The sequence below is a fragment of the Lissotriton helveticus genome, chromosome 3_1 (assembly GCF_964261635.1).
Source record: "Lissotriton helveticus chromosome 3_1, aLisHel1.1, whole genome shotgun sequence".
Lineage (NCBI taxonomy): Eukaryota > Metazoa > Chordata > Amphibia > Caudata > Salamandridae > Lissotriton > Lissotriton helveticus.
Genome location: NC_136061.1, coordinates 618,791,280 through 618,804,235, shown reverse-complemented (window position 1 = coordinate 618,804,235; position 12,956 = coordinate 618,791,280). Strand labels below are relative to the sequence as shown.

General features: G+C 46.0%; 1 protein-coding gene across 3 annotated transcripts in view; it reads right to left on the bottom strand.

The window, feature by feature from the left end:
• The window catches only part of FADS1 (fatty acid desaturase 1), a 544,935-nt gene that overhangs the window by 142,233 nt on the left and 389,746 nt on the right, over window positions 1-12,956 (bottom strand). For all 3 annotated transcript variants that reach the window (XM_078680603.1, XM_078680602.1, XM_078680604.1), the window contains one exon: window positions 1,103-1,319. In XM_078680603.1, coding sequence (XP_078536729.1) covers window positions 1,103-1,318 — 216 coding nt within the window. In that variant the 5' untranslated portion in view covers window position 1,319. The remainder of the gene's footprint in view (window positions 1-1,102; window positions 1,320-12,956) is intronic.

The following is a 12,956-nucleotide window of genomic DNA, read 5'->3' as shown; positions in this document are numbered from 1 at the left end:
AAACAGTATGTATAAAGTATGATTTGGTGACAGTGACGCAGCTTCTCTGAAGCATTAAGGTCCTGAAGAAAGCTAGGGAGTTTTTGCCCTATAAGCTGAAACATGTCGACCATAAGAGCAGTGCTACATTTCAACTGCTCTTGATTTTTTCCTTTCACTGTTTTTAGATAGGAGGACATCTGTGAGGCTATACGTGTTAGATTCACTGATAGTCTGTGTCTCCGATGTTTATCCTTTTTTAATTCACATTTTGTTCTCCTCTTTTTTGCACTGCACTATTCACTCAAGTAAGTTTTGTCCTCTGATACTATCTTCTTATACAGAACTCTACAAAGAGGATACAACTATTTTCTTCTATCCTCCTCCTTGTTGGGGGTAAGGTGTTTGGCATCCCAGATGATGACACTGGACAAGTATTGTGTAATGATAGGACACCAATGATCCCTTGCGGAGGCTTTCTCCTGTTTTTCCTTTCTCCTTGAGGTCATCCAACTGGTGACCGTAATTTCTGCATTTCAAATCTACTCTCTACCTAAACCATCAATTCATCTGTTGTACTTTAGTTTTTGAGTACTTGAGATTTGGAGTGCTCATATATCAAGGAACACTCCTGTTTATAGACTTCTGACTTTTTTGTGTGATTAGCAATATATGCCTACCACACATTGAGCTCATGCCACCTAGCCACGTGACACAATGTCAGCTATACCCCATACACTAGCAGTCTGCCTCAAGCTAAATGGCAATCCCATAATACACTACCTACCTATCTCTCACTTTACTACCTGCCTTTCCAAAAGCATGCCACTAATTTCACACCATCACACTATTGAGTGGATATAGGGCATGATGTCAAAAAATGTAATCCTGGCAGGGCCAAGTAAACCTTCAACCTGTCTATGGTCTGTAAATTGAGTTCTGGAAATTAGATAATAGTGATATCCGTTATTTGCAAAACTTGTAAATGGCTGAAGTGTGTTATGGAACACTAGATAAAAGTTACTACCTACCCCTGTGACAACCTGATTGCCCAGAGGGCAGTTATTTTGTGTCACTGGAATACACCTGCCTGTAATGGGAAGGAAGTGTGCTGAAAACTTACTGTGGCATCCTGTCCCGAGTAGTGGCTGATTACACGAGCCCCACCCGGGTGTCGCTGGTAAAAGCTGCTGATGTTGTAGATCTTTCTGTTAATGACCAGCCATCGTTCCTCAGGGCCCGAACGGCGCTGCACCTCTGCCCATGAGTACTGCTGACTGCAGAAGTTGACTGGTCCAGGCTCACCACCATCATCGCTGCTGTGTGCTCCGGAACCCATTCTGGAGAGAAAAAAGAAATGGGGATTAGGGTAAAGACCTCTGAGGAAGTCATCAGACCCTTGCCGACACCACAGTGATTGAATCCCTGAATTGGGCATTTGAACAAGTCAGATCGATACTCGAAACCCAATGTGACAGTACTGGAACGGTAAACAACCTTTACAACGCAACTTTTACCACGCAGTGCCTTTACAACGCAACTTTTACAATGCAAACCATTACAACGCATTGCGCTGGGGGGCGCTCTAGGATAGGGAATAGGTTTAATGTACTATCCAACACCTTCCCTACTATCCACGGGGACTGGAGTTGGAATAGTAAATTAAACAATTCACTATCCAGCGCCTAAAAGCACTATGCGTTGTAATGCTATGCGTTGTAAAAACCGCGTTGTAAAAGCATGCGATGTAAAAGCATGCGTTGTAATGTCATACATCCGTACTGGAACATGACCTTAGAATTTAACCTGAAAATGTCAGGGGCAAGCTTCATAATTTTACTTCACAACCAAGAGGGTTTGAATGATAACCTTAAACATAGGCATGACATGCGAGTTGCCCTAAAAAGACATTAGAACCAGGCCTGACTTCTTAGACCCAGACCTCAAATTGGCAACAGAATGACCAACCCATATAACCAGATCTCAAAACCATATTTTGTTTTAATTGATTTTTGATGGTTTTTGACATTATTATTCATATACAGATCAACAGCCACATACTTGCAATATCGATTTTCGCAGAACATCCCTTGCCTGTACTTTTTCATTTATACTTGCGCTTTAATATATAATTTCAATCATTGCTACAATCATGTCATGCTCAAGTGTTACATTTCAACTTTGGTGTTTTGGCATTGAGTCGGTCTATCCCTGATCCGCTCTCTAGGTTGTTTTCGAATGCTCTTTCACAGATTCATCTTGGCAGTTCTTGGTGCTACCTTTATAGTCACTTAAAGGAACCAATAAAAAGAAGTAACTCCAACAACTAAGTGAAATACATTTTTAAATAAAACATTAAGTCCAAAGAGGGAACTGAGAGGGCTGGACATTATAGTGCTAGTTTACAGTCCTTTGCCCCAAGTCATAAGCAGCATCGTTTTTTAGGTCCCACCTACACAGCGCGCAAGCGCTGCTTTCCAGACCTTTTGGAAACGTTCCAGGCTTTTCTTGAAACTAGTGCGTGTTTTGCACTGTTTGCTATTGGTAATCATGCTTGTTTAACGTTTCCCTTGAGGGAGCGAGCAGCGGCACCACCTGTTTGTAATTATTGCGCTCGTGCTTCTAAAACAGATGGCGCCGCCGCTCGCTCCCGCAAGGTAAACGCTGTACATGAGCATAAAAGGCAGCTGGAACCATGAATAAGGCCATTAGACACTATTAGCTGCACCTTTAGCTTTCCCCATCTAGAACTAGGGATGTGCTGCCACCTTGTGGCTATTAACAGCAACATGCCAAAACCATATGCATTGTGTTACTTTAGCATGTGAAATTGTCCGACAGCGTTAACAGCTGCCGAAGCCATTCTCTGACAGGACAGTGTAAAAAAACCTTTCCTCTCAAGCCTACCAACAAAACCACTGGGGTTAAATGACAGCGCTCTGCTGGCTCTTGCCTGCCACGGAGGTCGGGAAATTGCAGCCTGTCTCCGGGATGGTGTTTAGACACATTCTGAGATTTATGGTTTTGCATAGACAGGCTGCACTCGGAGTGATTTTGAGATGAACTCCGCCATGGCAGTACTTCGCATTTAGCTTCACTCTGTATGCAACTCTACCGCTGCGCAGTAATTACGCTGTACACCGTGCCCTGTGGCTGTACAATCTGCACCAATTTGTCCCATGGCGTCGCTAATTCTGTTTTCACAAAATTAAGGAAAAGCTGTTGGCACCTCACCCTGATTGTTAGCTTTCCCAAGCATATTAGTGTGATAAGAGAGAAAATAGTGGTACCACAGGTGTCTGTGAAAACCAGCCTGAATGAACTAATAAGCTCTTCCTTGTTCCTCTTTCTGTCTCTCACGCTCTCTTTCGTTGTCACCCCTCAATCTCTCAACATTTGTGTGTTACTCTCTCTCTTCCCGCATCTTTTGTCTTTCGCTCTAAACTCTATCGCACACACACCATACTTATCGCTCTTTTCCCTGTCACCCTCGTTTCTTCTCCTGTGCCCTTTCTGTCTGTGCCTCTCCCTGTATCTTACTCTTTCTCTCTTCCGTTGTCACCCACACTGTCTCTTCACCTCTCTCTATCTCTCCCGCACTGCTCTCATTGACCTACTCACTCTGGTCTCTATTGCTCTCACACCACTAATGTGACTGCTGAGCATCAGTGAAACATGTCGTATTCCCACCACCAATGTCAAGGGGGGAACATCACTTACAACGCAACTTTTACCACGCAGTGCTTTTACATCGCAGCTTTTACAACGCAAACCATTACAACGCATTGCGCTGGGGGGCGCTCTAGGATAGGGAATATATTTAATTTACTATCCAACACCTTCCCTACTATCCACGGGGAGTGGAGTTGGAATAGTAAATTAAATAAATCACTATCCAGCGCCCCAAAGCACTATGGGTTGTAATGGTATGCGTTGTAAAACTCGTGTTGTAAAAACATGCGATGTAAAAGCATGCGTTGTAATGTCGTACATCCATGTCAAGGTAACACATAAACTGCGTTTACGTCACATCATTATCAGAAGTTTTTCTTGGAATCATCCGTGATGCGGGTGGGTGGCTGATCTCTGGTGATTACAAGATGAAACCTTTCGACTCAATCGTGCAGAGAGCGCTCAGGATTCCCAGGTCCATGCGCGAGTATCCCTTTCAGACCAAGTCTCAGGTTTGCACTCTGGAGCTTGTAATCCTGATTTTATAAAGTGCTAATTAGGACTACAAGTCCCAGAATCCAAAGCCATAAAAGTAGACTGGATGGGTTACTTATGCATTAACTTAGAAACCGTGATATATGGAGCTCCGCCTTCACTGTCTATTCCTGTTGCGTGCCATAGCGCCTACGTTGGCTTGAAACGCTACACAAAAGGCTGTCACAAAATAAAAATACCATTTGTTAAAATGTATCTCGGCGTTCATTTTACGATAGGCGCTCTCAAAACACAGACGGACCCCAAGTGTTCGTAAGCCCCCTTCTCTGGTGGGTAGGCAGAAACATGGCAAGTTTGAAAACTGTAATGTGTGGCATGCAATTAATCTCCATTCATGCCCTGCTGTACCTGTCAGCAAACAAAGGGTCGTCTTCAGAGAGAGATCTGCGGAATTCTACTTAGGGCAGTCAGCTAACAAGAGTATGATCTGAGCTAAAGGAAGATGGCAGGCTCAGAAATGAGCTATCTTTAGATGTGTCTGCGTCAAGAAGGTGGAAAAAGAGAGCTACTCATCAGAAGGTACTAGGGCTGTTATTTGCAGTGCCACGATGATGGGGGCAGGGTTCCAATGCAGCTGGAATGCGTCAGAGGACTGGTGCGAGGGGGAAGAAGTGCTACTGGGAGCAACAGTGCAGCAGGTGCAGTTGCACCGGGGCCTAAGGGTGTGAGGGGTCACTACACTCAGTGGCGGCTCGCTTCTATAACAAGCATTGGCATAGCCAATAGGTCTCACCTTCGGGACCTTATAAGTGTTTAGCTATTCAGCTCAATATCCTTGGTGCAACAACATCAACTGTTGCATGGCTAAACACTTATAAGATCCCAAAGACGAGACCTATTGGCTATGCCAATGCTTGTCTTCCCTTAATATTGTCATGCTCCTCATCCTGCCAATGGTGAACAAACTCTAAGAGTAGGGCATCCCATGTCTGTGCTCCCCCTCAGTCTACTACGCCTCTCCGAATGTGTAATGCCTTCGCTTCAAGTGTTGCCCACTTTATCACGTTGGCTTCCACTTCTCATTGTTGGTGCTTCTGCAACCTGCCACTGTAAAATCCGACATCGCTTTGCTATCTCAACACCTTTCATAGCACCACAGTTCACACATAAGAAGTAAACATGAGAACCATGTCTGAAACCACAGAGGCCAGACCTTAGAACCATGGCATACAAAGAAGACCTCTTAACAACGTCTGATACCAGCAACCAGACCTCCAAGTAGCAAACCTCTGCGCCAGAGCACAAACCCAGTACTACTGGACCCTGACCCTAAAAAGAACCTGCCGACAAGGGACAGACGTCAGAACCAAACTTGAAACCTCAGGGAACAGACATCAGGAAATACATAGCCGACACCACAATGGAGGTATTAGACACCGGGTAACAGGCTTTAGAATCTGGCATGACAGAAGCGTTAGGAGCGTAGGGCGAAACTTGAGTTCACAAGTACCAAACCGAACAACAGTGTTGAAATTATCGGGCCAAGCTTCCACCAGACCACAGAACTAAATCTCATATCTCCACCTGATGTCCTAGGTAATGTCCTGCTGCAAGTGCCTCACATTTGGCCATCCTGTGGCCATACTCTGTAAATAGGTAATATTTAATTGTCCAAGTCTAATCGCTGGTAAAATGTAATCATGAGTAAATTTACTATTTGTATATATATATATATATTTATATATAACTCTAACCACTAGTATATGTAGTAGACCTTTGTACTTACTACCATTCCTATGAGTTTAAAGTTTATCCGTTTGTATCTCTTCCTTGAGTGACTTTACAACTTGTACATTTGGAACAAAAAATTGCTACACTAGAGAAGAGACATATAATCACTAGGGATACCCTCGTCCTGAATGAAATAATGAATAAGAAATATGAATACAATAAGATAGTCAGTGAAAGAGCGGGGATATGGTTGAAAACACAAAAAATGACCAAATTATGTGAATCCAATAAAGCAGGCAAGAGCCTTGCCTCTTACCTGAAGTGTAAACTGCAGAAATCTGTGATAAAGAGCTTAACAGACCAGTCTGGGGTGACTCACTCTGACCCCATCAAAATCGTAGTTGTTTTTAAGGATTTTTATAACACTTTATACAGCAAAAACAAAAATCTTAACCCCTTGCATGCTGATGACGGCCCCCAGCCGCCATGCACTACATTGCTCGTGTGCTGATGACGGCTGGGGGCCGTCATGACCGCACCCGTGATTGGAATGTGCCGCACAGGCGCAGAATCACGGCAGCTTGCAAGGGGTTAAAGGCTCTAAAACTCACGATTATCTAAACAATTGCTCGCTTCCCACGTTATCGGTCCAAGATCAATCAGAACTTAATAATCCGATCACTGCTCCAGAAATTGAGATCATAATCAAAGCACTTAAATCTGGGAAAGCCCCCGGCCCAGGCGGGTTTAATGCAAAGTTCTACAAATGTTTCACTCCGATACTGACTCAGCCACTACTCAGCCTATATAATGAATTAGCTAACACCGGCCCAGTTAGCGGTACTCCAGCTGAGGCCATCATAGCAGTAATTCCCAAAATTGGGAAAGACCCGTCACTCCCGAAAAATTACAGACCAATATCACTAATTAACTTAGACTGTAAAATCTATGCTATGATTCTCGCTAAACGAATTAAAAATGTTTACCCAAACTCATCAACCCTTCACAAGTGGGCTTATTAAAAAACAGACTTTCTAGCGACAATAAGCGCATTTTAGCTCATGTACTAGAGAAGGCCAAATACACAGACTCTCCAACAGATGCAATTACCCTAGACGCCGAAAAGGCCTTTGATAAAGTGGACTGGTCCTACCTGAAAGCAGCGGTGGATACATTTAAATTAGGGGAGAATTTAATTTGTATGTTGATGGCACTTTATTCCAATCCCTCAGCCAGAGTTAGAGCGGGAGGCTGTCTCTCATCCTCCTTTAAGCTAGAACAAGGTACTAGACAAGGCTGTCCCCTTTCCCCTTCTCTATTCCTGCTTGCTGTTGAACCCTTCCTTTACCATTTTAGGAATAACGATCGGATTACGGGTATATGCTTTGACAATTGCCGGGTCAAACTAACAGCGTACGCCGACGATGTCTTAGTGATATCTGAAAATGCCGAAACCGCAATACCGGCTCTAATATCTTCAATAGCAGACTTTGCCATAGTTTCTCGTTACAAATTAAATAAAGATAAGACGGAAGTGAAACTCTTGAAGAACAACATTGGTGACAAAGGCATTATTGGTGACTCAGGCTTACTTTGGCAACCTAAATGCTTCAAGTACCTGGGACTGGACTTCGAGAAAGATCTGATCACCACCTTAAAAACTAATGAGAACTCCCTTCACAAAAAAGGTATCGACTATGCTGTACGGGTGGTCCCCAAAATTCTTATCATGGTGGGGAAGGGCGGAGACATTGAAATTGATGATAACCCCTCTAGTTAATTATTTTGCCTGCATGCTCCCAATGTTACTATCGAATGACTTCCTGAAGAAGGTTTATAAACCTTTTAATACGTTTCTATGGCAAGGCAAGAAACCCAGAATCTCATAGAGTAAACTTCAACAGCCCAAGGAACAAGCATTTACAATGCAATGGTCTCGGCATTATTAAAGTTAGAGCTATTGGCATTGCTCATGACATTATTTTTATTTATGTTTTTGTTTTGAAAACATAAAAAAATGGCATTGTCATCTACAATGCCGATAGCTTAATCTCTCGCAAATGCGAGACCTATTGCATTTGCACCCACACACAGAGCCACACACACAAAGCCACCCACACAGATACAGAGCCACCCACACAGTCATTCACATAGAGCCACCCACACACAGAGCCACCCACACACACAGAGCCACCTACAAAAAAAGCTACCCACAGAGCCACACACAGAGCCTCCCACACACACACACACAGAGCCACACACAGAGCCACACACACAGAGCCCCACACACACAGAGCCAAACACACACAGAGCCACACACACACAGAGCCACACACACACAGAGCCACATACACAGAGAGCCACATACACAGAGAGCACAACACACACAGCCCCACACTCCCACCCACAAATATGTAGATAGGAGATATACTGCCATTTACAGGGTGGGACCAGGGCTCATCAACCTGAGATCACACAGAACAGATGTTTGTCCGCTCAAGATCACACAAGGCGGAAAGAGAGCAGTGTCCACCCAAGATCACACAAGCTGTCGGAGTCACGGTCGGTGTGTAACACATACAAACGCTCTTACATTTAAAAATATAAAAGCCTGCTTTTGGTTCAGTGCTCCAGCCTACAATGAGCGCTTTGTTTACATTGTGGGAGTATTTTAAATGGAGAGGGCGTGGGGTTCAAATATTCCCATAATCATAGTAAATGTTACACAAATGGACAATAACCTAACACCACATGTATGTCTGGGAGACAGACTTCATGCCAGGGCGCAGGTGGGGCGTTATTACAATATATTAATAAAATAACTCTCTCCAATCTATTAAACATACTAACGGGTGAGCGTTGCTCACAAATTCCACTGCAAAGATTTGGAGGGTCCCCAGAACCAGGCATGGGAATAGAAAAAAGAATAATATTTTAAGGAAGGAGAGCGGTGTTTGTGTTCAATACTCGGGAGCTATAAAACTGGAATAAAAAAAGGGGGAAAAATGGAAGAATAAAATGTTTATCTTCTCGCCCGGAACTGCTGTCAGCCTTTTTAAAAAGTGTTTTTTTTTAGTAATAGAGACTCAGGTGTATTCTCGGCAGCTCCAGGTAAAACCACAATAGGTGGCACAGAAGTGGGTAGCTAATTATTCTATTTAGGGCCCCAGTTCAGACACCCGTGCTGTCCTTCAGCGCTTCACTTTGGTTAAAGAATCGAAGAGTTGACACTTTCAGAGCAGTGGTTGCAATGAGGCACAATTTATATATCTAGCTGTATAAATAAAACTGAAATGGGGGCGCTAGAGGGCACACGACAGAATGGCCGCCCTTGGGTGAGGCTCCTGAAGCCTGGATCGACATCCTTCGTTTATCCTGAATTGCTGGCTCTGCACCTAGCTGGAATTATCCTGATCGAAACAAGACAAGTTACCCAACACTCGGTGAAAGTCTCGCACGGATCGGACAACTACAACTGGACTTTCAGAGACTTGCAACTTTCCCCGAGCGCGCCGCTGGTTAGCGGGGAGCGCTACAAGCGGCGGCGGCGACCAGGAAAGGTCGCGGATTCACATGTGCCGGACAGGCCGCGTCTCCGGCCCAAAGACCCGAACACCACCGCGGCAGTTACCACCGACACACATCCAAGTACGGTAGGAAATCGCTGCGCCGCAAGATAAGAAGCTGCAAGACGTACCGCTAGGGCTCCAAATGCGGCTTCGGCTCTAGGCACAAGCCGGCTACGGGGCAATGCGAGATGCGCAATATGGCGGCCTGAAGGGGAGGACTATCGGGAGACAGCAAGCGGCCTACCTTGAGGGCCACTGAAAGGACGAGGGAAAATAGGCACGCATTGTGGAGACCAGTAGGTGTGGGGGCTCTAAACGGTAGCCGTGACCACGGCAGGCAAGGCGACTGATCTGCCCATTGTATATTTGGCGCGCAAAAGATAATGGCGGCAACACACGGACAGTGAGCGCGTCATACCAAGACATTATACTTGTTACCAGAAGCAGTGGCCGCCTATCGTACAATGAATTGCCCTACACATAAGCATTCCAAAGCTGCTTGCTGCCGCTGCACGGCCCTGCCTCACCAGGCCGGTATCCCCGTATCTTTATAACTCGCTGATGCGACAACGGAGGGGCTTATAGACCAGGAGTCGGCTGAGCTACATTATACACTACTCATGCTTCCCTCCTGGGAGACACCAAAGATCTCTAAGTAGTACAGAAACTGTGGCTGCCGTCCAGGGGGTGCACCGGTTGAAGGTCTGACCAGTCCTTAGGCGGTTTTGAACCAAGACGCGGCCTCTTGCCGAACTGAGAACTGGCAGGAGGTGGGAGCTACTGGACCGGAGCCAAGATGGGAAAACCAGACCTCCGCCAACCTAAACTAACATTTGATCCCGCTAAAAAAGGATCGCCCTCCACCGCCGAGAAAGGCATGCCAGCTGGGGCGGATCAGGCGGCAGGTGGATCAGCTACCACTGACATTAATGTCCAGCAACTCCTGTTAGAAATACGACAAGGATTTGCCACAGTAGTGGACAAAGTGGACAAGATGTCGACCAGGATGGACGCCATTGTACATAAGATGGATCAGCACGAAGATAGGATAGTGGAGACGGAACAGCGCATCTCAGTGTACGATGACATCTCGGCCGGGCACACAGCGCAACTCACGAGGATGGACAATCTCCTACGCACTATAGCTGCAAAGAACGAAGAGTTGGAGGCCCGCAGCCGGCGCAATAATATACGCGTTACGGGTGTTCAGGAGTCCACCAATACGGGGCGTATGGAGGATTACATTGAAAAGCTGCTGTTGACGACCATCGGGGCAGAAACTCTTTCCGCGCAGTTCATAGTGGAACGGGCACACCGATCCCTTGGGCCACAGCCCAAACCTGGAGCTCCGCCCGCCCCATAATTGCTCGTTTACTAAACTATCGAGATCGTGATGTGGTCCTGAGGGTAGCTCGAACTTAAAGATCTCTGAACTATGAGGGCGTCGTCTTCTCCATTTATCCGGACTTTACTCCAATGGTTCAGGAGGAAAGACGAAAATTCATCGCAGTGAATAAGAAACTACGCGAAGCAGAGATAGATTATGCCCTGTTATACCCGGCCCGGCTTAGGGTAACGCACCAGGGAAGACAACGATTCTTCACTAAGCCGCAGCAGGTGGAAGACTACCTAAAGACATTGAAGAAAGAGCAACGCAGAGTGTCTGGACGGGGTCCGGCGGACCCAGACAATCTAAATGAGGACGACGACGCATGAGACAATCTACAAGAGGATGGCCCAGCGCTGAGGATGGACTACTGCACTCAGTTGATGATATCCCACAAATGATAACGGGAATGGGGACAAAGATTGCTTACTGTACAGACTGGGTTCAAGAGTTCCAGTGGTAATGTATTCCAGGCCCCACCACCCCTCCTTGACCGTTGCCTGGGGGACGTCAAGGATTGAGGCGCGGCAGGGGGGGGGGGAGGGTGGTTGTGTGACCATCTAGAGTTGAACCCCCTAGGGTGTTCCCCTATCTTCGCTACTGTTTTTCTGCAGATGGTTATGTTGTTCATGGGAAAATGGGGTGGAGGGTGGGACGAGGAAGCTGGCAAGTTGGGGATGCTCCAGTGGGAGGGGGGCGGCAAGCAGGGGGGGGGATGGAAATGTGTTATCACGCAGCCTTTACTTGCTTATATGCTACTGGAGGTTCAAGTACTGCATAAGGATGGGGGAGGGGGTGGGAGGGGAGGGAGGAATTTTATGGATATCTCCAATTTGATCGAAGATGGTGGGTGTTACCTGGTTCCTGGATTCAAAATGATGGAAAGCTGGTTGTTATATAGGCTTTATTCTTTAGGAGGGTATGAGATGTAGGTGATGTTACACTGGATGTTACAGGTTTGGGCAACCGCAGTGCAGGTGTATACTATCCTTCAGATGTGTGGTAACACTGCCAAGTGTGACAATGGCTGATGGGCTGATGACAAAGATTTCTGTCATGACTTGGAATATACGGGGCCTGAACGATGCCAGAAAGGGTAGGAATGTGTTAGCTTACCTGGATAGACACCAAATACAAATCGCCCTATTGCAGGAAACACACCTCAGCCCCCGCGCCAAACATACATTTGCTAGTAAATGGGCGTCGCTCCGATGATTCTCTTCATATTCTGCATATGCTAGAGGGACGGCTATATTAGTCAGAAAGTCAGTGCCCTTCGTCCTGCTCGGAGACCTATTGGATTCTGAGGGTCGATTTGTCCTAATGTGGGGTAGACTTGGACTGGACACAATCACGATAGTGAATTGCTATGCCCCCAACACCGCCACACCTGATTTCTTTTCCCAGCTGTGGGGAAAGGTGATTAATATAGGTTCCATGCATGTTATATGGGGAGGGATTTTAATGTGGCTCTAGTTCCAGGAATGGATAGATCAGACGGAAGTCCCCAATATAATAGACGAGCCAGTGAGATGTTGAGGGGCATAATGACAGAAGGGGGGTTGATGGACAGCTGGAGGTTCACCCTTGCCACACATAGAGAAGGCACGCATTTCACTGCACACTCCAACACATGGGCTCGGCTAGACTACTGTCTGGTGTCTCGGGGGTTGAGCGTGGACTTAGGCAAGGTGTGCCATCTGCCGAGGACATTGTCGGATCATTGCCCACTACTTACTGGTCCAAATCAGCATACCTGGGTATGAAAGACCGAAACCCCCTTGGCGTCTTCAACCTACAGCACTACTGGATGAGGTCTTTAAATCGGAATTAGGGGAGGAGATAACGGAATTTTTTCCTAGAAATAAGAGGTCTGTGGAGGAAGTAGAAACGATATGGGAAGCGTTTAAAGTCACGGTCAGGGGTTACTGCATCTCCAAAAGCTGTGGTGTTCTGAGAGACATTCGAGGCACTATCACGAAACTCGAACAGGAATTAAAAGAGTTGGAGATGAAGATGACGCGGGAAGTAGGGGGGAGATCCCGTAATGAATTCTGAGATAAACTCACACAGTATGAAACTGAGGCAGCCAGAGAAGTTAAATTTAGGGGTAAACACTATGC